General features: G+C 43.7%; 1 protein-coding gene across 3 annotated transcripts in view; it reads left to right on the top strand.

Moving 5' to 3' along the window:
* ttc21b (tetratricopeptide repeat domain 21B) overlaps positions 1-24,669 on the top strand; it is a 130,183-nt gene that overhangs the window by 86,413 nt on the left and 19,101 nt on the right. For all 3 annotated transcript variants that reach the window (XM_068035213.1, XM_068035214.1, XM_068035215.1), the window contains exons 21-25: positions 4,281-4,391; positions 11,400-11,481; positions 12,498-12,648; positions 21,104-21,265; positions 21,810-22,005. In XM_068035213.1, the coding sequence (XP_067891314.1) occupies positions 4,281-4,391; positions 11,400-11,481; positions 12,498-12,648; positions 21,104-21,265; positions 21,810-22,005 (702 nt within the window). The remainder of the gene's footprint in view (positions 1-4,280; positions 4,392-11,399; positions 11,482-12,497; positions 12,649-21,103; positions 21,266-21,809; positions 22,006-24,669) is intronic.

Below are 24,669 nucleotides of genomic sequence, written 5' to 3'. Positions count from 1 at the left end.
ACTGGAGTAGCCCATATAAATACCGTGGCTACAAGAGCAGGTCAGAGGCTAGGAATCCTGAGACGAGTAACTCACCACCTGACTCCCCAAAGCCTGTCCACCATCTACAAGGCACAAGTCAGGAGTGTGATGGAATACTCTCCACTTGCCTGGATGGGTGCAGCTCCAACAACACTCAAGAAGCTCGACACTATCCAGGACAAAGCAGCCCACTTGATTGGCACCCCATCTACAAACATTCACTCCCTCCACCACCGACGCACAGTGGCAGCAGTATGTACCATCTACAAGGTGCACTGCAGCAATGCACCAAGGCTGCTTAGACAGCACCTTCCAAACCCACGACCTCTACCAACTAGAAGGACAAGGGCAGCAAATAGATGGGAACACCACCACCTGCAAGTTCCCCTTCAAGTCACATACTATCCTGATTTGGAACTATATCGCCGTTCCTTCACTGTCGCTGGGTCAAAATCCTGGAACTCCCTTCCTCACAGCACTGTGGGTATACCTACCCCAAATGGACTGCAGCGGTTCAAGGAGGCAGCTCACCACCACCTTTTCAAGGGCAATTAGGGATGGGCAATAAATGCTGGCCTGGCCAGTGACTCCCACATCCCGTGAATGAATAAAAAAAAAATGACCAGAGTCTCGATACTGGGAGATAGCCTGAGGGAGGACCCTGATATTGGAGCACCTGTCCTGCCACTGAATTTGCATGATTTTGCAGAGGCACCGCTGGTGATATCTCTTGAGGACTTTGAGATGTCTGCTGTACAGTGTCCATGTTTCCGGCGCATATAAGAGGGCATGTAACACTGCGACCCTGTAGACCATGAGCTTGGTGCCAGGTTGGAGGTCTTTGTCATCAAACACTCTTTTCCTCAGACGACCGAAGGCTGCGCTGGCACACTGGAGGCGATGCTGATTTTCATCGTCCATGTCTGCCCTTGCTGAGAGGAGGCTCCCAAGGTGTGGGAAGTGATCAACATTGTCCAGTGGATCTTGATGGTCGGGGGGCAGTGTTGTGCTGTGGGAGCAGGCTGGTAGAGGACCTTTGTCTTCCGGGTTTTTAGCTTAAGGCCCATTCTTTCATATGCTTCTGTGAATGCATCGACATGGGTTTGTAGCTCGGCCTCTGAGTGTGCACATACGCAAGCATCGTCCACATACTGCTGCCCGATGACAGAGGTTAGAGTGGCCTTGGTTTGGGACTGGAGGCGACGTAGGTTAAATAGTTTCCTGCTCGTCCTATAGAGTAGATCTACACCGGCAGGGAGCTTCAAGGACATGAGGTGAAGTGTTGCGGCGAGGAAGATGGAAAAGAGCGTTGGTGCAATGACACAGCCCTGCATGACCCCAGTTTGCACTTGGATGGGGCAGTGGCAGATCCGTTGGCAAGGATTACAGCTTGCATGTTGTCGTGGAGCAGGCGGAGGATGGTGACGAATTTCTCCGGGCAGCCAAATTTGAGGAGGATGTTCCATAATCCTTCCTAGGTTAGAGTCGAAGGCTTTGTGAGGTCAAAAAGGCGATGTGTAAAGGTTGCTTTTCCTAGAGTTTTCTTGCTGTGAAGATCATGTTCACTGTACCTCTTGATGGATGGAATCCACATTGTGATTACGGTAGGAGCTCTTCAGCCACAGGGAGGAGGCGGTTGAGAAGGACTCTTGCGATGACCTTCCCTGTTGCGGACAGCAGGGATACCACTCTGTAGTTACCACAGTTGGTCTTGTCGCCTTTTTTGAAGATGGTCACAATTATGGCGTCTCGGAGATCCCCTGGCATGCTATTCTCATTCCACATGAGGGGGGATGAGACCATGTATTTGTGTCGAGTGCCTCTCCACTGTATTTTAGAATTTTATCAGGAATCCCGTCTACGCTGGCAGCCTTATTGTTTTGTTTAGTTGTCGGATGGCCTTTTCAATCTCATGTCAGGCTGGGGTTGTACTGAGGTTGTGGCGGGTAGCATGCTGTGGAATGTGGTCGCTCGTGCTCGCATCAAGGACTGAGTCGTCATTGAGAAGATCTTCGAAGTGCTTCGTCCAATGAGCACTGACTGCGCCTCTGTCCTTGATCAGCGCCACTCTATCCTTTGCTCTCAGTGGGGTAGGTACTTGGGCTGTAAATGGTCTTTACTGCGCTGAAGAATCCACACATGTCGTGGCTGTCAGCGAGTTGCTGTCATATCCCATTTCGCATGGTGGTAGTGCCACACACACCATGAAGGGTATACTCAATCTGAAGACGGCACTTGGTCTCCACAAGACTGTGTGGTGGTCACTCCTACCAATACTGTCATGGGTAGATGCATCTACAACAGGTGGTTTGGTGAGGATGAGGTCAAGTAGGTTTTTCCCTCTTGTTGGCTTCCTCACTACCTGCCACACACCCAGTCGAGCAGATATGTCCTTTAGGATTTGGCCAGCTTGCTCAGTAGTGGTGCTACCGAGCCACTCTTTGTGATGGACATTGAAGTCCCCCACCCAAAGTACATTCTGTGCCCTTTCCACCCTCAATGCTTCTTCCAAGTGGTGTTCAACATGGAGGAGCACTAATTTCGCAGCTGAGGGATGGAAGGCTGCGGGCGGCAGTAGGTGGTAATCAGGAGGTTTCCTTGCCCATGTTTGACCTGATGCCATGAGACTTCATGGGGTCCGGAGTCAATGTTGAGGACACCCAGTGCAATTCCCTCTTGACTATATACCACTATGCCACCACCTCTGGTGGGACAGGACAGACTCTGGGATGGTGATGGTGGTGTTTGGGACATTGTCTGTAAGGTATGATTCTCTGTGTATGACTGTCAGGCTGTTGCTTGACTAGTCTATGGGACAGCTCTCCCAATTTTGGTACAACACATGTTTTTAAGGGGGCCTTTGCTGTGTTGACAGAGCTGCCTGTGCCATTGTTGTTTCCAGTGCCTAGGGTGATGCCGGGTGGTCCGTCTGGTTTCATTCCTATTTGACTTTTCTCTAGTGTTTGGTACAACTGAGTAGCTTGCTAGGCTATTTCAGAGGGCATTTAAGAGTCAGCCACATTGCTGTGGATTTGGAGTCACATGTAGGCCATACCAGGTAAGGACAGCAGATTTCCTTCCCTAAAGGACATTAGTGAACTAGATGGGTTTTTACGACAATGGTTTCATGGCCACCATTATTGAGACTAGCTTTGTTAATTCCAGATTTTAATAATTCAGTTTAAATTCCACCATCTGCCGTGGTGGGATTTGATTTCATGTCTCCAGAGCATTAGCTTGGGCCTTTGGATTGCTAGTTCAGTGACATTACCTCTATGCCACTCCCATATTTTAAAACAAAACTGTCAAAAGACGAGTAACAGCTCCATAAATTTTTTTCTAAAAATCTATATTTTGGTATGCAGTTGAATTCCCAAATGACACATCATTTTACAATTACCATGGCAAAATGCAACAGTCCCAATAGAAAATGATTTTTTTTGTGCGTACACTGATATGTTTCACTGGCCTCATTGATTATTATTTTTGTGATATATATAGATATACATATAACATTAATAGATGTCACTAATAATCAATGTCTAATTCTAATGTCTAATCTGTGATGGTGACAGAACACCATAATCTTGAATTTCAATAAAAGCCTTATTTTGAATACCTAATAACAAAAATCAGATTCCCCAATCAACTGGAATATTCCTGTGTATCATAGATGGTTATAGCGCAGAAGGAGACCATTCAGCCTATCATGTCCATGCCAGCTCCCTGCAAGAGCAACTCGCCTCGTGCCACTCGTCCCTCCTTTTCCCCGTAGACTTGCAAGTTTTTTTCTCTTCAGATAATTATCCAGATCTCTTTTAAAAGCCATGACCGAAACTGCCTCCACCACAATCTCAGGCAGTGCATTCCAGATCCTAGCCAATCACTGCGTAAAAAAAGTTTTTCTGGTTCTTTTGCCAGTCACCTTAAATTGTGTCCTCTGGTTCTTGATCCTTCTGCCAATGGGAACAGTTTCACCCTATCTACTCTGTCCAGAGCCCTAATCATTTTGAGCACCTCTTTGAAATTTCTTAATCTTCTTTTCTCCAAGGAGAACAGCCCCAGCTTCTCTAACCTCTCCACGTAACTGAGGTCCCTCATCCTGAAACCGTTCTCGTGAATCTTTTCTGCACCTTTTCTAATGTATCCAGACACCCAAATGAATCAGTTGTCTTCAGTAATTGTGGAATAATGTATCGTTATCCTCCAAATGTCTTTACTGTTATGTCATGCTGAATCTTTAATGTCTTCTGCAACAGGTGATGCTAGAGCTTGCACAGTTGTATCTTGCCCAGGATGATATTGATGCCTGTCAACATCAATGTGCAGTTCTGCTGAAAAGTGACCAAGATAATGATGCAGCTACCATGGTTAGTAGAAATAAAAGCATACCATAAAAAGTATTTGAGACATTACTGCTGTTGCTGGCAACTTTTTAAGTTTTGGAAGGTTGTCACTCGGTTATGTGACGAAACTCTATAGTGTTCATTTAGTTTTATTGTCACACATTTTGTGTGTCATTGGTTTTCTTTCAGGACTCCCCTCTTGTTTGATTTAATGGAAGAGAAATGAGAAAGGGATACCATGGATGTGAGATGGCACCAGATCTAGCTGCTCACACTTATACTTTGACATTGTGAGAACACTGAGATTGATGAGGATGTTCATTAAGGGCACTGGACAAAACCTTAACCCGTTCACCTTAACTCCTCGTCAAGAAATCATCTGGGGTTTATCAGCTGGTTTATATATAGGAGTTAACGATGCCTAAATTTAATTTGCCAAGCAATCCTACATCAGTCTGGATTATATTAGCGTTTGCCATTACCAACTTCCCATCAGATATGCACCAGCTACTGAATGAACAAATTAACCCTTTCTTGCCAATTATTGAAGTCTGAGAACAAAGTCATGAGCTAACAATTATTTGTTAATCATAGATTTATGGGTATAGCCTCATAATGGTAACTTCGGTAACCTTTCTTTCTCTCTCTCTCTCTCTGCCTGCCGAAGATGCCCTTTCCAATTTTACAAATGCTGTTTTGTATATACTAGATGCAGAACACATGCACTTTGTGCACAAAGATTTCTGAAAGAACTAGAATTAAGCAAGAATGGATTACAGAAAACTAGGACTTTATTGTCAAAAGCAGTATCTTAATTGTGTAATAGATCCTTATTTGGTTAAGAAACTTCTCAATTCTTTGACCAATTTTAGGGACACGTGTGTAAGAAGAGCTCAGCCCTTTAAAGAGTTAGTCATGTCATATAGCCCTGTTGGTCCCTTAATGACCTCCAAATCAATGTAGCACCATCACAAAGATATACCAGCTCGTCCATTTATTCTTTAGTTCCTCAGTTTTTTGCTACCACACAGGTCCAGATAGGCAGAACATCTTCATGCCTCCCCTAATGAGCTGTCTCCAGGCCTGTGCTCTAGATACTCTGGTAAGGGAAATGTTTTGTTTGTGTAAGTGCTCATAGTTTAATTAGCATTAGCCCTTTTCTAGCAATAAGTCTGACAACAATCCATTTTGAGGACATTTTTAAGGCAATTCTTGAGATATTACTCCTACAGTCTGGGCTGAATTTTGTTGAGCCCCCGATGTCGGGCTCCAGGCAGTGGGGGGCCAGAAGACTGCAAAGGCAGTGGCCTGCCACAGAGCTCGATGCCGGGATTGCCGTGCCCGATCTTCCCGGTGGCGGAGAGGCTTCGTGGCGGCCCCCATGCCGTTTGGCGATAGGACCTGACTTTAAATATTTATTGCTGAAAATTGAGACATTGTCTAAGCTTTTCGTTTTACACTCAACAGGACAATCGCAAGAATAACTAATGTAGGGGAAAACAACAACCGTATTGCATGAGAAGAGAGTGCTTATTGATTGGCAAGTGAACTCTAATTGGTAGAGGCGTTGCCATGGCTATTGCACCAGTTTACGGTGACTGACAGTTAACTGCCAAGCTTTGTTTAAAATTTAAACCAGGTAGCTTGACTCTGGTCAAGGCATTGCCCTGAGGAATGATCCAGCGAATGACTGTCACTTATTTTGTTCTGCTGAAACAGACACAACGTTTGTACATATTCTTGCCAATTAATCAGTACTCTTTTCTCATACAGCATAAGTTGTTGTTTTCCCTTACATCGGTTATTCTTGCGATTGTCCTGGTGAGTGCAAGATGAATTGCTTCGCCAGCATGTCTCTATTTTCAGCAATACTCAAGTTCTGTACTTCTAAATGACTATTTAAATATTTAAATAAACCTCATGAATACATTTACCACAATTCCCTGCAATCTTACCGGCTGTCTGGGATCTTCTGTGCGACGGGTGGCACTAGGCGCCTTCACTTTCCCGTCCAGGGAAAGCTGGCGCCACCAAGGTGGGGACGGGGTGAACTCTGAATTTCTAGTGTGGGTTGGGGGTGGAGGGGTGACCTCTGCTCTTTGTGCAGTTATTGGCGGGAAAAGTCAACTCTGCAATTTGGGGTGGGGGAGAAAGAGGCGACCATTTATTTACAGTGTAATTGGGGGGGGGGGAGAAATCGGGTCAGACATTTATTTTCAGTGCAGTGGGGAGAGTGGGGGGTTACGGGGTTCAAATCTGCAGTGTCTGTGCAGTTCTGGTAGGCCTTTCGAAATGGCGCCTGCGCAGAAGCAGCTGGCGCTGTTTACGGCATCACTGAGGCCGCCTCCGCCATGTTATTGGGGGTGGGGGGGTGGGGGGGTGGCCCGCCCTGCATATTTAAATGAGCCGCTGCATGCCAGATCGTAGCAGCGTGATGGCACGGGCTGCTATTTTTTCACATGCCCCCGTTCCCGGTGGTGGGAAAGGAAAATTCAGCCCTGTGTGTGTATAGGTACCTGACAGTGATTGTAGAGCACTACTTTTACAGGTTGAGGTTCAGGAAGGAAGCAGTTACAGGGCTGTGCCATTTGTTTCGAAGTAACTTCCACTAAAGAGTTGGCACTGCCAGTGACATTCAAGATGGTCTCAGCTCTCAATTGTTTTCTTTCCTTCTTCTAGCATGCAATATTCATTGATTTCATGCCTACAGTTGATTCAAAGAGGTAATTGCTATTCTATCCAGCAGGGCCAACATTTTCATTTCCTTTCTCATTAACCAGAAAAAGTAGCTGAACAGGACTGCCCAATTCTACCACAACACTGGGTTTTTGTGCAGCCATCTGAGCCCCTAGCCACAATGCAATGGCTTACTTGAATAGAAATGTGTCAGCCTTGGTTCAGCTGTAGCATTATTGCCAGTAAGTCGGAAGATTGTGGGTTCAAGTCCCATTCCAGAGACTTGAGTATATTTAGGCTAACGCTTCTGTGCAGCAACGAGGGAATGATACATTGTCAGAAGTGCATCTTTCAGATGAGATGTTAAACCAAGGCCCTGCCTGTCCTCTCAGGTGCATGTTCAAGAACCCACAACACTATTCAAATAAGAGCAGGCCATTCTCCTGGACTCTTGCCCAACATTTATCTTTCAACCAACATCTAAATTGGATGATCTGATCAAATATTTTCATTGCTGTTTGTGAGAGGTTGTCATGTGCAAATTGCTGCTGCATTTTCTACAACAGTGATCACAATTCAGAAGTACTTCATTGGCTGTAAAGCTCTTTGGGAACTCATGAAATTGTAAAAGATTCTATATGAATACAAATTCATTCATCGGAGATACTGCCTGCTTCCTGGGCAGCACCCACAATGCTTTCACTGTAGGGTAATCATCTGGGTCAAGTTTATTTGAAAGCAAAGGTAGATTAGAAGATTAGGGATTATCAACAACACCTTCCTCTGCATTTCCTCCACTATCATCAGTTGCTGCTGTTTGCATGGACAGTGCTGGTAGGCTATTCCTTAGGCATACAAAAAAGAGGAACATATGTTAAAATGTTGGTTGCCAAAGACACCTTCACACATTGTTTACATTGGAATATACCTTTTGCAATTCATCCATGGGGTATGGGGAAGGCTGCCAAAGTCACTTTTAATGCCCATCCCTTACTGCCAAAGCAATTGTGCAGCTGAGTGAAGGCCACTTAAATGGGCACTACATATCAACCATGTAATGTGGACTAGAGGTATTTACAGGCCAGACCTGAGCAGAGATGGTACATTATTTACCTGAAGGATATTAACGAGTCAGTGGGTGGGTTTTTAATGGGTGCTAGCCAACGGCTGTTGCATTCATTTTCACGTTTTGCTGTAATGGAATTTGAACTCATGATCTCAAGATCGCTAATTCAGTATCGTAACTACTGCACTGCTGTCTTGTGTGTGATGTTTTTGTGGTTGTATGCGCACACGCACAAGAGAGAAAGGTGGACAAGGTATAAGGGTATGATGGTAATAACTCTGAGCTTCAGCTGCACATTCTCCAACTCCCTCAGTGCTTTTGTATCCAGTGATGTCCAATGTAGGTCCCTTGGAAGGCTTGTAGTTTCTGAGTCCTCCTCTAGCTTGGGCTTTTTAATTTATTTATTTATTTAGAGATACAGCACTGAAACAGGCCCTTCGGCCCAATGAGTCTGTGCCGACCATCAACCACCCATTTATACTAATCCTACATTAATCCCATATTCCTACCACATCCCCAACTTCCCTCAATTCCCCTACCACCTAGGGGCAATTTATAATGGCCAATTTACCTATCAACCTGCAAGTCTTTGGCTGTGGGAGGAAACCAGAGCACCCGGCGAAAACCCACGCGGTCACAGGGAGAACTTGCAAACTGCACACAGGCAGTACCCAGAATTGAACCCGGGTTGCTGGAGCTGTGAGGCTGCGGTGTAGCATGCAGAGCAGTGATCTCTCAAGTCGGGGAGAATATATCATACCAAAGATGTGCCCAACCTGTAGCATCCTGTGTGCCAGTAAATAAAGATGCATCATACAGCTCGGCTGTGTTAAAAGGAATTGTTAAATGAAGCTCTTTTTTTTTTACGTTAATGTTACAAAGAGAGTGGAAGCTGGAACTTGTATTTGTGTCATACTGCAGTACGGCTATGCATGGTGTTAAGACCAAGGTGGGAGTAATGCACTGTTAATTCAGTCCCACTACTCCACAGATCATAACATATTAGTAAAGTTTCCCACCTATTGGAAAATAGCCAGATTAAACACTCTTTATCCCCCAGAATAAAGCACACCAAACCAGGTTTCTTTAAACAACAAAATTAACTATTTATTAATAAACTAAGTTTTAAACAATAATGAGATAAATCTATATATGAAAAGATTTTATAGCTCCTTATTCTTCCTAACCCTCATGCACACACGCATACATTCAAAAACCAGTTAACCCCGGAAAAAGGCCTTTTGCTTTACAACTGTTTCTTAGGAAGAATAAAATAACTGGGTAGTAAAGTTCTGGTAGGATATTTCCAGTTCAGTGAGCTCTCCCAGAGTTGAGTAGTGGGATACCACTCAAAGTTTCTCCAGGCGAGGTTGATGAATAGTCTTTGATGAGTAGGCATTCATGGCACTTCGTCTGCAGCAGGCGTCACACAGAGCTTTCAGCAAAGGGTGATGCAACAGGTCGACTTGGATTTTGAAATAGCAGTCTAGCAATAGAATCTTTCATGAGATTTCAGGATCTCTCAAAACATAAGAGGCAACAGAAATCATTCCTGAGACAGAGATTTTTCAGAGACTGGAGGTCATAGGAATTTGCTACCTTTTAAAATGCAGGGCTTCCTCTCAGCAAAGGAGCCTTTCTCCACAGAGAGCAGTAACTCCTCTTTACCTGGGTCTTTTCTCTCTCCAGGCAGACCACAGCCACCACCTCAAATGTAGAATTTCCTTTTACAAGAAAGGCAAACCTTTTTTCAGAGAGTAGGTCTTTTCTCTGGTCTACAAACACAGGTCCCAGCCAGCTCACTGCTAGCTGCTTCCAGCTCCCTGGTCTTTTTCGCACTGCAAAACTGAAACGGCAACAATAAGTCATGTGACTGCCATAAATCTTCCTGTCATTTCCCTGTTTAGCTGCTTGGAAACGGGTGTCTTGCAGTCTATGCACTAAGTTCAAACACCAAGTTTTCAGCATTCAGTGTTCACAGAAAATCCTTTTTCTTAGTCTTTAAAAACATACAGAATTCTTAGCTTTCAATATAAAAAAACCAAAGCTCTTGTGACAATGGTAAGCACTGGAGCAATAAGGTTATAAATAGTTTGGATGTGGCATCAGTAGAAGGGCAACTGGTTATGAGAAAACACTGGCATGTGTGATAATTTGACAGAAAAGCTGTTTGATATCCTTATTTTGCCAGTGTTCTTCAGGTTTTCCATCTTCTTGCACATTTGGACCCATGTCCTTTGGGTTCACCCTGTTGGTTGTCACCTGCCAGCCTAGCTGCACCAGTTGTTTCTAATGAGCTGTCCTTCAGTGCAAAAGAGGACAGGCTTATTTTCCTTCACTTCCTACAATGTGAGCTCCAGTGCAGCATCAGTATAACTGGTGGCGAATGGTTGAGAAAATGCTACTGTCCAAGAATTTGACAGCTTAGACACTTCCAGTTGCAGTAAAGAATGCTGCAATTTAAATGGTTCCTGGGTCTATTTAAATGAGCCTCAGCTGTTGACCTCCTATGAGTGGTTCCTTAGGCTACCCAGCATGTGAGTGGGAGCTCGCACAGAATATAAATGGTACAAATCCTAAATATCGTGCGTTGTCGGCATACAAGAGCAATATTGGAAACCAATCACAGCAAACCATTTATCCAAAATTTGTGCGGGAACAGGACTTTCCATACACATCTTGAATTGTGTAAAACTTAAAAATGTGAACCTGAAATGGATTTTGCAGTACAGTCCTAGGCAGTGTTTAGCAACTTCTCCTGCACAGTATACAAAATATAGAGATCCACATACAAGGTAATCTCCTGATGTCAGATGTCAAAATCATCTTAAAACAGCAGTGTCATTGTGATTCCCCTTGTGAAAGCCTGTGCTTACACCTAGTGGTAGCTAGAGCATGTTAATTGTGTTTAATCATATGCAGCTGGAGGGTATTAATTAGGGTCTTTCTTGAGTATATATATATATATATATATAAGGAGACACTGAAATTGAGTGAAGGGTTTGAGTGAGGAACTGTATGTTTGTAATCTTTTTACTTTGTAAAATAAATGCAAGACTGAATAAAGATTGGGTCCAGCATAATCCCTCAACAGCAAACTTTCTGGAGTATAGCAAAGCATATCTACATTCAAAGAACAGATAATGCTCTGCAACATTTTGTGGCCTCACTATTCTCCTGAAATAAGTCTACCACTGGCAACAAATTTGAACAATTCTTACCCACTACTGTTCTGGCACATTCTGTGTAATATTTATTCTAATTAGAGTCATTTTGATGTGGTGTTCTAGATGATGGCTGATCTGATGTTCAGAAAACAGGATTATGACCAAGCTGTATTTCACTTTCAACAACTGTTAGAACGCAAACCAGGTAAGCATAGCTCTTCACTGCTTTACATTAATAACATCTTGTAAGTCAGGTTATCTTAGAATAATACAAAAGAATATTTGGATCAGTAACCTGAAACTTGTCATTATTTACCTATTCTATAAACATAGGTGTGAAAAATATCACATACTTCTAACCAGCTAATCGGGGAATTTCACCAAGGAAGGGGGATAGTTGTCACCTGATTTGAAAAAGCTGTGCATTCGATTTCATTATTCTGCAATGTATGTGCTATATAGGTGTTATCAATGGCAGACCCAAGTTTGTATTTAATCTGGTACAGTGGAGTCTGCTAGTCTGCTGTTCCCTTAAGTATTTTCATCACCATCTTCTTGTCTGTATCTAATGGAGTAGTAGCAGGATCTGGGAGTATAACAATGAGACTCCCTTCTGTGAGGGACTAAATCTCTGTGTCTTATACAAGTGCACTCATTCAGTCTCTCACGAGGTGGACCAAATTAACATTAGGCAAGATGGCACTTTTTTTGACACATAAGCTGTTTTTATTCCTTAGTCAACTCTACAGATAAATACAAGTATGATTGAGAAATCCTTGGTACAACCAGTGTAACTTCTATTCATGTCATATTACAAAAGTAAAGTCCATTTTGGGCTCTTTACTTAATGTAAAATCATGAATTTGCCCTGACTAGGGTAGAGGTTGTCCAGTTGTACACAGACTGACTTTCTGGTACCTGTGCCCCAAATTTTACAAGCTGTTCTCCCTGATCAAGCAGGTTTGTCAGCAACAGGGTTTTTGGTATCTTCCAGAATAACCCAACATTGCTAATAAATTGGCCATTGTTTGGAATCTGTGCAAAACAATTTACCACCCTGCTTTTTAAATACCTCATGTTTGATGGGGCTTTCGCTTTTGGGCAACGTTTGCTCATAATACATTTTAAAATTACTAATATCTAAGTCTTTTGTATGAGAAAATGGCCAAAGAATCTCGAACTGTGATATTAGTGTTTTATACAGATTCTTTTTTTGTTTAGATAATTTTATGACATTAGCACGTTTGATCGATTTGTTGAGGAGAGCTGGAAAACTAGAAGAAGTTCCCAGGTTCCTTGACATGGCTGAAAAATACACTCCAAGACCAACTTCAGAGCCTGGTTTTAATTATTGCAAAGGATTGTACCTCTGGTAAGTTGTCCTACATTTATGACAACTATGCAAAAAAAAAAGTAAGCATTGATGGTTCAATGAACAAATATACCACATGATGTAACATTGTGACACAAAGACGATGAAGATCCCAAGTTTGATCTGGCCTCTGCTGAGTTAATCAGTTACTATCAAGGAAACAAGAAGGGTACTAAATTGGTCATCATTTCCTTAGTGAAGTGAAGGGTGAAATGAGTCAAGATACCTGTTCTAATTTTCATGCATGTAAATACATTAAATATATGACTAGATTTGGTTATCATGGCCTCCAGAGTAGAATATTAAAATATGGGGGAGGGAGCAGAATCTCCACTACCCTTTGTATGAAAACTTGCTGCTTGCTTTTCTACCAAATAGCATAGCTCTCATTTTAAGATTCTGCCTCCTTGTTCTAGACTCCCCTACTCGAGGAAATAGTTTCTCTGTATCTGCCATATTGAATCTTATCATTTTCAAACCTCAGTTAGATCATCCCTCAACCTTCGAAACTCAGGAAAACAAAGACAAGTTTCTGCAATAAAAACGAAATGCAAGAAATACTCCACGTCAGGCAGCATCTGTAGAGAGAGAAAAACAGAGTTCCGGGGGGGTGGGGGGGGGTAGCGGGGTTGGGGGGGGTGGTGGGGGGCCCGTTGCCTACCCACCCCCACTGCTCTTTCACCAACAGCAGGGGAGGTGGCAAGCAGCCTGCCCTTAGGCCAGTTGAGACCCTTAAGTAGCCAATTAATGGCCACTTAAGGGCCTCTTCCCACCACCGCTTGTATTTTACCAGTAGCGGATGGCAACCTTGCCATCTGATTAGGCCGCCCAGAGGATCGCTCTGGGGGTCAGAAAAAATGCAGAGGCGGGGCTTCTCCTGCCTTTTTGGTCCGGTGCCGGGAGCCCCAGCTCCTCAATAAAATCCAGCCTTTTGTCTCTCTATGTCCCTTTGCAACTTCCTGCTACCAGCTGCACAACTTCCTGTGCCTCCTAACTTAGTGTCATCTGCAAACCTGCATGGACCATTTCTATTCCTTTATCAAAGTCATTGATATATTTATATACATAGTGAAAAGTTGAACCCTCAGAACAGATCAGTGGAGAGCAACGCTTGTTACATCTGGCCAATCAGTGAATTTTCCCTTTATCCCAAATCTCTGGCTTCGACCTCCCAGCCCATCCAAGAAGGTTAGCTCCAATTCTTGGTACATTCATGTTGTTACGACCGGGTGAGAAGGGGTCTCGGGGTTCTCTCTCAGTTTTTGCCTGTTTAACCATAACCGGGTTTAATTTTAGAAACACTGTTTTTAGCTCCCCCTCAGTGAATCCTTGTTCACTGCGCCGATTGTAAGGCAAAGAAATCAGACAGGTTTCCTTAGATTTAAACAAGAAAGGTAGAAGTTTATTAATCCTAAACTCTAATCCGGTTAACGACTGCGAATATGCGGCGCGACCATGCTAACATGCATACGCGATAAACAGCCGCAGATAGAGACAGAAAAAGTAGACAAGAATAAAGGGGAAAAGTTTGAGGCAATATCGGGATTATAATTACAGTCCTTTAAGTCCAATGTGGAGTCTTTGGTTGCTGGTAAATCCTGCTGTTCGTTGGGGCCCAGTTCATACTTCAACTTGTTTCGATGTCGGAGTCTTTTCTCTCTTGAGGTTTACGTGTCTTCCGTGGGTCCAGTGGCTTGGGAGAAAGCGAGAGAGAGACAGCCAGGAGAGAGGCCTCCTTGTTCCAGCTTCAGTTGCAAACTCTAGTCTCAATTCAAACTGTCCTGTGTCGCATTCAAAGCCTGGACCAGCCGGTTAGTCATGTGACCAGCTGGTTTAACCAGTTCTGTCTCTGTGGATTGTATCATCTTAGCAGTCTCTGAAATGCGCTTCCTTACACCTTCAATATCTCGTGTTCAAAATCCACTTGGGTTAATTGGATCAGGGAGTAGTCCTTTGTCTCCACAAGCACTGTCTTAGTATGCAAATGTCCTCCATTCAAAGGTCTAGTGATCTCTTTAACAAGTCATTTCTTCACTCCAGCAACAGTTTAAAATCAATGCTCATATGACAAAATTAATATGCCTCATTCTTGGCATGTGGCCATGTGGACCTACAAAAATGATGGACAACTAAATTTTGATCTGCAGTACCTTATCAAATACCTTCTGAAAGTTCACATGGATGAAGTCCATGGCACTCCCCTTATCCACCATTCGACTGATTTTTTTTAAAAAATCAACTGGATTAGCTATAATGACCTACCCTTCAGAAATCCATGCTGACTCTGAATCTCTTTGATTGGTTGATACTTGTGTTCAGTCAATCTGTCCCTCATGATAGATTCCAATAACTTCCTCACAACTGATGTTAAGTTGACAGGTATGTAGTTACCTTGTTTTTCCCTCCCTGCCTTCTAAATAATGGTAGGGCATTTGCAATCTATAGGCTGAATTGCTGAATCTATAGAGCTTTGATAAATTATGACTAACATCTGCAATTTGTTATTTTATCTAGCACCCTGAGGTGGAAATGAGGAGGTTTGATAGAGGTGTCCAAAATCATGAGGGATCTGGACAAAGTTCCATTATTTTTTCCATTCCTAATTTCTTACTAAATTCATAAAGGTCCTCCCTTTTCCTGACTTTTAGATTGGCTATTGTGGGCATTTTATCTTCTTTCCACTGTGAAAATTGACACCGTATTTATTTAATAAATCTGCCATTTCATATTGTCCATATTGCATCTGTTTGCATTGTTTTTCTCTCCTGTATTTCTAAATTATGGTGATTCATCTAGAGACTTCCTTTAGGCAAATGTTAGAACCCTTTGGGCCTGATTTTGCATAAATAATAGCAGTGAGGCTAACAGCGTTAAACCATTACAACGGGATAAATCAGACAGCAATTTTGGGTGTCTGCACATGCAGGGTTAAAGGCTTCTCCACAGGGTGAGGTGTTGTAATCCTTGCAGGTAGAGTCGGCACTGAAATGAATGTAATGGCGTGAACGTGCCCACTTGTTCCGTACTAAGGACTGAATATAGGAAGTTTAGAGGAGAAATGAAAGAAGAAATGAGAAAAGTAAACCAAATATGAGAAGAAACTGGCAACTAACATAAAGGGGACCCAAAAGTATTATAGAATCATAGAATGGTTACAGCACAAAAGGAGGCCATTTGGCCCATCACATCTGTGCCAGCTCTCTTGAACAGCAACTCACTAGTCCCTCTCCCCCACCTTTTCCCTGTAGCCTTGCAATTTTTTTTTCTTCAGATAATTACCCAACTCTCCTTTGAAGGCCACAATTGAATCTGCCTCCACCATACTGTTGGGCAGTGCATTCCAGATTCTAACCACTTGCTGCATAAAAAGGTTTTTCCTTGTCACTGTTGCTTCTTTTGCCAAGCAACTTGAATCAGTACCCTCTGGATCTCGACCTTTCCGCCAAGGGAAACAGTTTCTCCCTATCTACTTTGTCCAGATCCCTCATGATTTTGGACACCTCTATCAAATCTCCTCTTCACCTTCGCTTCTCCAAGGAGAACAGTCCCAGCTTCTCCAGTCTATCCACGTAACGAAGTTTCTCAGCTCTGGAACCATTCTTGTGAATCTTTTCTGCACTCTCTCTAATGCCATCACGTCCTTCTTAAAGTGTGGTGCCCAGCATTGGACACAATACTCTAGCTGAGGCCGAACCAGTGTTTTATACAGGTTCATTATAACTTCCTTGCTTTTGTACTCTATGCCCCTACTTATAAAGCCCAGGATCCCGTATGCTTTGTTAACCGCTTTCTCAACCTGCCCTTCCACCTTCACTAATTTGTGCACATATGCCTCCAGATCCCTTTTAGAATTGTATCCTTTATTTTATATTGCCCCTCCTTGTTTTTCCTGCCAAAATAAATCACTTCACACTTCTTTACATTAAATTTCATCTGCTTCTCCGCCCATTCCACCAGCCTATGTTTTTTTATTTTCTTTTTTATTTGTTTTATTTAGAGATACAGCACTGAAACAGGCCCTTCGGCCCACCAAGTCGATGCTGACCATCAACCACCCATTTATACTAATCCTACATTAATCCCATTACCCTCTCACATCCCCACCTACCCTCAATACCCCTACCACCTACCTATACTAGGGGCAATTTATAATGGCCAATTTACCTATCACCTGCAATTCTTTGGCTGTGGGAGGAAACCGGATCACCCGGCGAAAACCCACGCGGTCACAGGGAGAACGTGCAAACTCCGCACAGGCAGTACCCAGAATCGAACCCGGGTCGCTGGAGCTGTGAGGCTGCGGTGCTAACCACTGCGTCACTGTGCCGCACACATCTCTTGATGTTTATCACTACACTGCTCAAAGTTCACAATACTTCCAAATTCTGTAAATTTTGAAATTGTGCCCTGCACACCTAAGTCTGTGTCATTAATATATATCAAGAAAAGCAGTGGTCCTAACAATGACCCCTGGGAAACTCCACTATATACCTTACTCCAGTCCGCAAAACAACTGTTCACTACTCTGTTTCCTGTCACTCAGACAACTTTGTATCCATATTGCTACTGTCCCTTTTATTCCACGGGCTTTAACTTTTCTGACAAGCCTGTTGTGTGGCACTTTATCAAATGCCTTTTGGAAGTCCATGTACACCACATCAACTGCATTACCCTCATCAACCCTCTCTCTGTTACCTCATCAATTTGCCCTTAACAAATCGGTGCTGATTTTCCTTAATCCACATTTGTCCAAGTGACTGTTAATTTTGAACCAAATTATTGTTTCAAGAAGCTTTTCCACCACTGAGGTTAAACTGACTGACCTGTAAATGCTGGGCTTATCCTTACACGCTTTTATAGGCATCATTATGATCCCCATGGAGACCATCAATAAACCAAAAGAATCAAATCCACCAACTGACCCCAATTTAGGAAACAAACCAAACTAACCAGATTTGGCTTTTATAAATTTTACTTTAACACTCAAACCAAAACCAGCATAAATTAAACTTGAAGCAACAGATAGATCATGGTCTATATATTGGTCTCACTGTTTCTCTGGGGAGTCCGCCCAGCATATGGCACCAAATTAGAGTCTCACAATTCTTCACAACCCTGAAGTTCCTCAGGTAGATTTCCAGATCCTTTCTTCAAGAATTTAGCTGCTGTTCTTCTGACAGCAGTTCCCTGTCAATTCAAACTCCACTGGTGCGGTCTTCACCACAAGGCGCAGTTCTCCAGAACCTCCTCAGCTTTGCTCACGACAGTCTTGATGGCGTGGATTTACCAGTCTTGCCTTTCCCTTCAGTGACAACCTGTGCACTGTATGGCCGGGTCTGGTTATTCAGCTACTTTAAGTAACAGGAACAGCTGCTGGATTCAGTTTTCACTTTCTTCTGCTTTCTGGTGCACCATTCCTGCCTGATCTAGGGAGAATTCTGTCTCCTTTTATCTGGTTCTACTAGTGCCAGTTTCCCCAGAAACCTGAGGGTGTTTTTCCAGCATGTGTTTCAGTTTTTATGTTCCATTATTGTTTCAGGTTTTATGTTCTGTTTCTGTTTCAATTCTAGTTTCCTTCTCAGTTAGGGTCTAAAAAAAAATACAAGCTTTGCAATAATGGATTCCATCACAGCATATAGATAGTAAAAGAAAGCGTGGATCTGATTAGGTACCAAAAATGGGATTTATGCATGGGGGCAGAGGGCATAGCTGAGGTACTAACTGAGTACTTTGCATCTGTCTTTACCAAGGAGGAAGATGCTGCCCACAGTCATAGTGAAAGAGGAGGCAGTTGAGACACTAGATGGGCTAAAAATTTATAAAGAGGAGGTATTAGAAAGGCCGGAAGTGTGGAGACGCATTCCCTCCGACAATAATTAGTTTGGGATATTTTGAAAAAAAAGTTTTTATTTACTTTTTCTGTCACTCTTTTATCTCTCTCCCTTAGTCTCATCTGAACTTCCTAATTCTTATTTGACTTTCTGTACATGACTTCAAGCTAATGTATGCTTCATACTTCCAGGTTTATACTCTGTGTGTCAGTGGGAATTCTTCAGTAGGGCCACTCGGCTCCTGACCTCATTACAGCCTTTGTCCAAACATGGACAAAAGAGCTGAACTCCAGAGATGAGGTGAGAGTGACTGCCCTTGTCATTAAGGCAGCATTTGACCGAGTATGGCATCAAGGAGCCCTGGCAAAACTCGAGTCAATGGGAATTGGGTGAAAAACACTCTGAGTCACACCTAGAACAAAGGAAGATGGCTGTGGCTGTTGAAGGTCAATCATCTCAGTCCCAGGACATCACTGCAGGAGTTCCTCAGGTTAGTGTTCTAGGCCCACCCATCTTCAGCTGCTTCATCAATGATGTTCCCTCCATCATAAGGTCAGAAATGGGGATGTTCGCTGATGATTGCACAATGATCAGCCCCATTTGAGACTGCTCAGATACTGAAGCAGCCCTAGTCCATATACAGCAAGACCTGGACATCATCCAGGCTTGAGCTGATAAGTGGCAAGTAACATTCATGCCACACAAGTGCCAGGCAATGACCAGTGTCATGGAACTGTTGTTTTTCTCCTCTGTTTAAAAACAGTGTGCCTTTAAGACTCTGTTTTAAAAACTGTGCCTTTAAAACCTAAGGGGCACAGTGTGCCAGCAGCTGCACTGGGTTCCTAGGCAACAGCAGAAGAGAGAGGAGGTCACATGGTATTGTAACTTTTGACTGTGTGTAAAAGTGTGTCTTAAACTAGTTCGATCCGGAAACCAGTGAAGCGTGCTCTGTAGGAAGAAGTGGTCTATATCTGTACATGAGCTGCAGGCGATATTATTGCCTAAACAGGAAAAAACCTCTGGGAAAAGATGATTTGTATTGTTGGAGATAGCAAATTTATTTTTTACTTCCAAACTCTAAGCGGTCTTTGCCTCAGAAGTGACTCTCTGTTGTTTGTTTGTGTTTGCTGGAATTCTCAGTAAAGGTTCTACTGAAAGACTACCAATTTTAAAATCCAAATAGACCTGTTGCTATACTCCTTGTTGAAAGAACTGTGTGACTCCTGCTGCAACCGAAGTGCTTCAAATGCCTATCAGTTATAGACTGTCAAATTCGCCTAAAGACTTCGAATGGCATCTGGATTATTCTACTCTGGGGCACCTCACCAACCGGGAACATAAATCACTTGAACCGACAACCCAGCTACTTATTTATTCCTAAGCAACATAATTTTTAAACCAGTTAACTGTTGATCTTTGAATGTATGTGTGTGTGCATTAGGGTTAAGAGAAATATGTAATATAATATCTTTGAGACATAGGTTTATCTCAATAGTGTTTAAGATTTAGTTTATTAATAAATAGTTAATTTGTTGTTTAAAGATACCTGGTTTGATCGGTTTTATTCTGGGGGGTTAATAAAGTGTTTAATTTGGCTAATTTTCAGTAGGTGGGAAAACTATGTCACGGCTATGACCTGTGGAGCAGTGGGTTTGAATTGACAGTGCATTACTCCTGCCTCGCTCATAACACCATCTCAAACAAGAGAAAATCTAATCATTTCCTTTTGATGTTCAATGGCATTACCATCGCTGAATCCCCCACTATCAACCTCCTGGGGGTTACCATTGACTAGAAACTGTGGCTATAAGAGCAGGTCAGAGGCTGGGAATTCTGCAGTGAATAACTCACCTCCTGACTCCCCAATGCCTGTCCACTTTCTACAAGTCACAAGTCAGCAGTGTGATGGAATACTCTCCACTTGCCTGGGTGGGTGCAGCTCCAACAACAGTTGAGAAGCTCAATGCTATCCAGGACAAAGCAGCCTGCTTGATTGGCACCCCATCCAGCACCTTCGAGATTCACTCCCTTCACCACTGATGCACAAGATGCACTGCAGCAACTCACCTAGGCTCCTTCGACAGCACCCACCAAACACGCAATCTCTACCACCTAGAAAGACAAGGGCAGCAGATATATGGGAATACCACCACCTGCAAGTTCCCCTCCAAGCCACACACCTTCCTGATTTAGAACTATATCGTCGTTCTTTCACTGTCGCTGGGTCAAAATCCTGGAACTCCCTTCCTTAACAGCATTGCGGGCGTACCTACACCCCAAGGACTGCAGCGGTTCAAGAAGGCACCACCTTCTCAAGGACAATTAGGGATGGGCAATAAATGCTGGCCCACCCAGCGACACCCACATCCCAGGCACGAATATAAAAAAAGTCTGGTTGAAGAACCTTGCAGTTGCATGTCCTGCTCACAGATTCCCTGTAGAGTCTCCCTGTTATAATACCACTTTTGGATCAATGTGCAGTCAAAGCCACTTTATCAATAAAAAAGTGGCAGTATTATTGTACCCTTCAAACTTTTTAATCATGTCTTCAATAACCGCGCTCACTTTTGTATTTCGCATTTTGTTATGAAAAAAGGATGTTTGTAGTGCTTTCTGTTCTCTAGGTATACTGGGGAACCAAATGATGCACTCAGACACTTCAATAAGGCTCGCAAGGACAGTGACTGGGGGCAAAATGCAATTTATAACATGATCGAGATCTGCATGAATCCAGATAACGATACTATAGGAGGTGAAGTCTTTGAGAACCTGGAAGGAGATGTGCGGTGAGCATTATTGTTACTAATTACCTCGTATCTTTGCTTGAAAAGCTAGGATTAAAACTGAATGTTAATTCCTTTTAAATTGCATGTTCAGCTTTACTTTTAATCTTTATCATCTCTCAATTCTTGTATCAAACTTTTTGCTTTATCATGGTTATCCCTGTTCTAAGACTAATATCTTCAATTCAGAATGAAATGAACTTTTCCCAACTCAGGTTAGGTTTGTGGGAAAAATACCGTAATTTTACTCTGTTTTCCCCTTGCACAGTTTTAATGTATTTGCTGTATAGGATTTAGAATACCAAGTCACTAGTTACTTATCTGGAGGCAGATTATTGGCTGACCAGTATAATTTATCGGGATTCACTATGTTTGGATACCTTGTACATAACTTTACATGCAACTGTTATAGTATCTTGTATTTGAAGAAATATTCATGTGAATGCTGTATAATTCCACGATCTGAAAAACTAGTACTTGTTCAGAGCTGATCAAAATCGAGCAAAAAACTTTGGGGTTTTTTTCCACTTGTTTCTGTTGCCAATAGAAACTCTACTGAAAAGCAAGAGTCAGAGCAGTTGGCTGTGATGACAGCAGAGAAACTCCTGAAAGAACTTAAACCTCAGACTATTCAAGGTCATGCTCAGTTACGCATAATGGAAAGCTGCTGCCTCATGGCAACAAAGCATAAAACAAATGTGGAACGGGCGCTCAATGTCTTCACTGAAATAGCAACAGCTGAGGTTAGTCTTGATTAAATCACAAGGTAATTATGGATGAGAAAGGCTTTACAACTCATCTGAATTCATGTGTTTCTGAAATGATTTCAGGGTTTTTTTCTCTGCTACTGTACTGGAAGTCCATTCTGCTTGTTGATCACTATTTGTGTGAAAACTTCATATCAGTCCTAAATTTAGTTCTCACAGTTCAGATGTTGTGGGGGAATACTAACTGAGAAAAATGGGTGGGTTTGGTTCAGGTGGGGTGTTAAAGTCAGCAAGATCAGGTACCCGGCCCCAGTCTGCCCATTTCTAGCTTTAACTGAAGCCAAAAATAGGCAGGCAGCCAACCTGATCCAAGGAGGCAGATTACAGTTCTAAATTTGATAATGATGCTTTTGATAATTTTGATTTGATAATGAAACTTTTGCTGCTACTGGCTGGGCTTTCTGAGCCCTGGGGAACCTGCCAGCTTCTTCAAGGCGAGTACTTATGGATTCAGGATGTAGGTGCCTTCATACTTGACACCTGGAATCAGGCCTGGCTGAGGTGGCTTCAGCCCCCGCCCCAGTGACCTTTGCCCTACCACGAGGCCTACCCCACCCACCTCCCCGGGAACAGCAGCTCTCTCTGTTCGCACCCACCCCCACCTCAAATTGAACCCTAGTTCCAATGCAAACTTACCTGCTGCTGCCATAGTCAGGGACTGGCTCCCCCCGACTGAAGGCCCAGTTGTCAATCAAGGTGGGCCTCTGGGCAGGGACACGTTGCTAACACTGTGTCGTGGAATCACGAATGGTGGGTTCTCTTCTCACCACCATCCCCCCCCCACCCCACCCCCCTCTGCTGCTCCCAGCAGGTCAGGTTGGTGAAAATTATACCCATTAACTCTGTTTCTGTCCTCACAGATATTGCCTGACCAGCTGTATATTTCCAGCATTTTCTGTTTTTATTTAAGGTAGCCATCATCTGCAGTACATTGCTTTTTACTTGTTTGTAGCTGTATCCGCTTGCAATTCGAAATAATATTCCAGATTTGTTTTTCCCATTACCACAGCTAGTCTCAGTAATGGATTATCCTAAAAACCCATCTGTCCCACTGGAAGGACAGAGCCACTAGAGATGGCAGCACAGTGGTATACAGTCGGGAGGGAGTTACCCTGGGAGTCCTCAACATTGACTCCAGCGCCATGAAATCTCCTGGCATCAGATCAAACATGGGCAAGGAAACCTCCTGCTGATTCTCCCCTATTAACCTCCTTCAGCTGATAAATCAACAGTCCTCTGTGCTGAACCCCACTTGGAAGAAGCACTAAGGGTAGCAAGGGCACAGAATATGCACTGGGTGGGGGACTTCAATGCCCATCACCAAACATGGCTCAGTAGCACCACTACTGGCTGAGTCCTGAAGGACATACCTGCCAGACTGGGCCTGCAGCAGGAGAACTGAGGAGGGAAAAACCTACTTGACCTCACCCTCACCAATCGACCTGTAGCAGATGCATCTGTCCATGACAGTATTGGTAGGAGTGACCACCACACAGTCCTTCTGGAGTTGAAGTCCAATCTTCTCATTGAGGATTCCCTACATCGTGTTGTGTGGCACTACCACTGTGCTAAATGGGATAGATTCAGAACAGATCTAGCAGTTCAAAACTGGGTGTTCATGAGGTGCTGTGGGCCATCAGCAACAGCAGAATTGTATTCAACCACAATCTCATGGCCCAGTGTATCCCACGCTCTACCATGACCGTCAAGCTAGGGGATCAACCCTGGTTCAATGAGGAGTGTAGGAGAGCATGCCAGGAGCAACACCTGGCATACCTAAAAAACTGAGGTGCCGACCTGGTGAAGCTACAACACAGGACTGCATGCACGCTGAACAGCGGAAGCAGCATGCAATGGACAGAGCGCAGATACAGTTACCTCGGTGGGTGCTTGCATACAGTTAGATACGGTGGCACTGGGTGAGGAGTACAGCACCAGTGTGCACAAGGAGGTGGCAGAGGCAGCTGTCTGCAGTCCTGCTCGGAGGACGAAGAACAGATGTGCTCCCACATGTCAAGAGTTCCCTGAGGCAGTGCGGGATCATGGGCTGAGAATGGAGGGGTCCATCCAGCTCACTTACGCCACAATGATTCGGGGTTTTGAGCGCATGAGTTCCTCTATTGAGACAGTGGCCAACCTCATGGAAAGCAATATGCAGCAGCACTTGGGGTGCATGCAGGAACAGCGCACTGATGTAAACAGGATGCATGCTACATCATATAGCCTGGACCGGTCATTGGCACTGATGGCATTAATAAGCGCATTTTCCTTTCTAGTCACCATCTCCACCGTAAGTACCCATCTCGGCATGGCCAACTTCCTCATGGTCCGCGATCCTGCCATTTCCATGGCTTCCTCCTTGTGAAGTTAAGGAACTCCTCCACCACTCTGGGCTCTCTCCTGGGCATTATGGGCCTGTTTCTCCTGCAAGGACAAAAGAGAGAAAGATAAAAGCATTGCTGTCCTCTATGACCACTGCCAGTTGCTCCTTTTCATTAGAAGCTGCATGTTTCAGTGCTGGCAGGTCCGGATCAGCACGGAGCCATTCTAAGGAGTTAGAAGTATCCTGGACACACCCTCCCATGTTCAGGAACAGCATGCACCCTGAGGCTCCGTAGCTGGTGTGCTTGCTGGTGCTAT

Source organism: Heterodontus francisci, chromosome 7, assembly GCF_036365525.1.
Source record: "Heterodontus francisci isolate sHetFra1 chromosome 7, sHetFra1.hap1, whole genome shotgun sequence".
Classification (NCBI taxonomy): domain Eukaryota; kingdom Metazoa; phylum Chordata; class Chondrichthyes; order Heterodontiformes; family Heterodontidae; genus Heterodontus; species Heterodontus francisci.
This window is presented reverse-complemented; position numbering and strand designations above follow the sequence as displayed.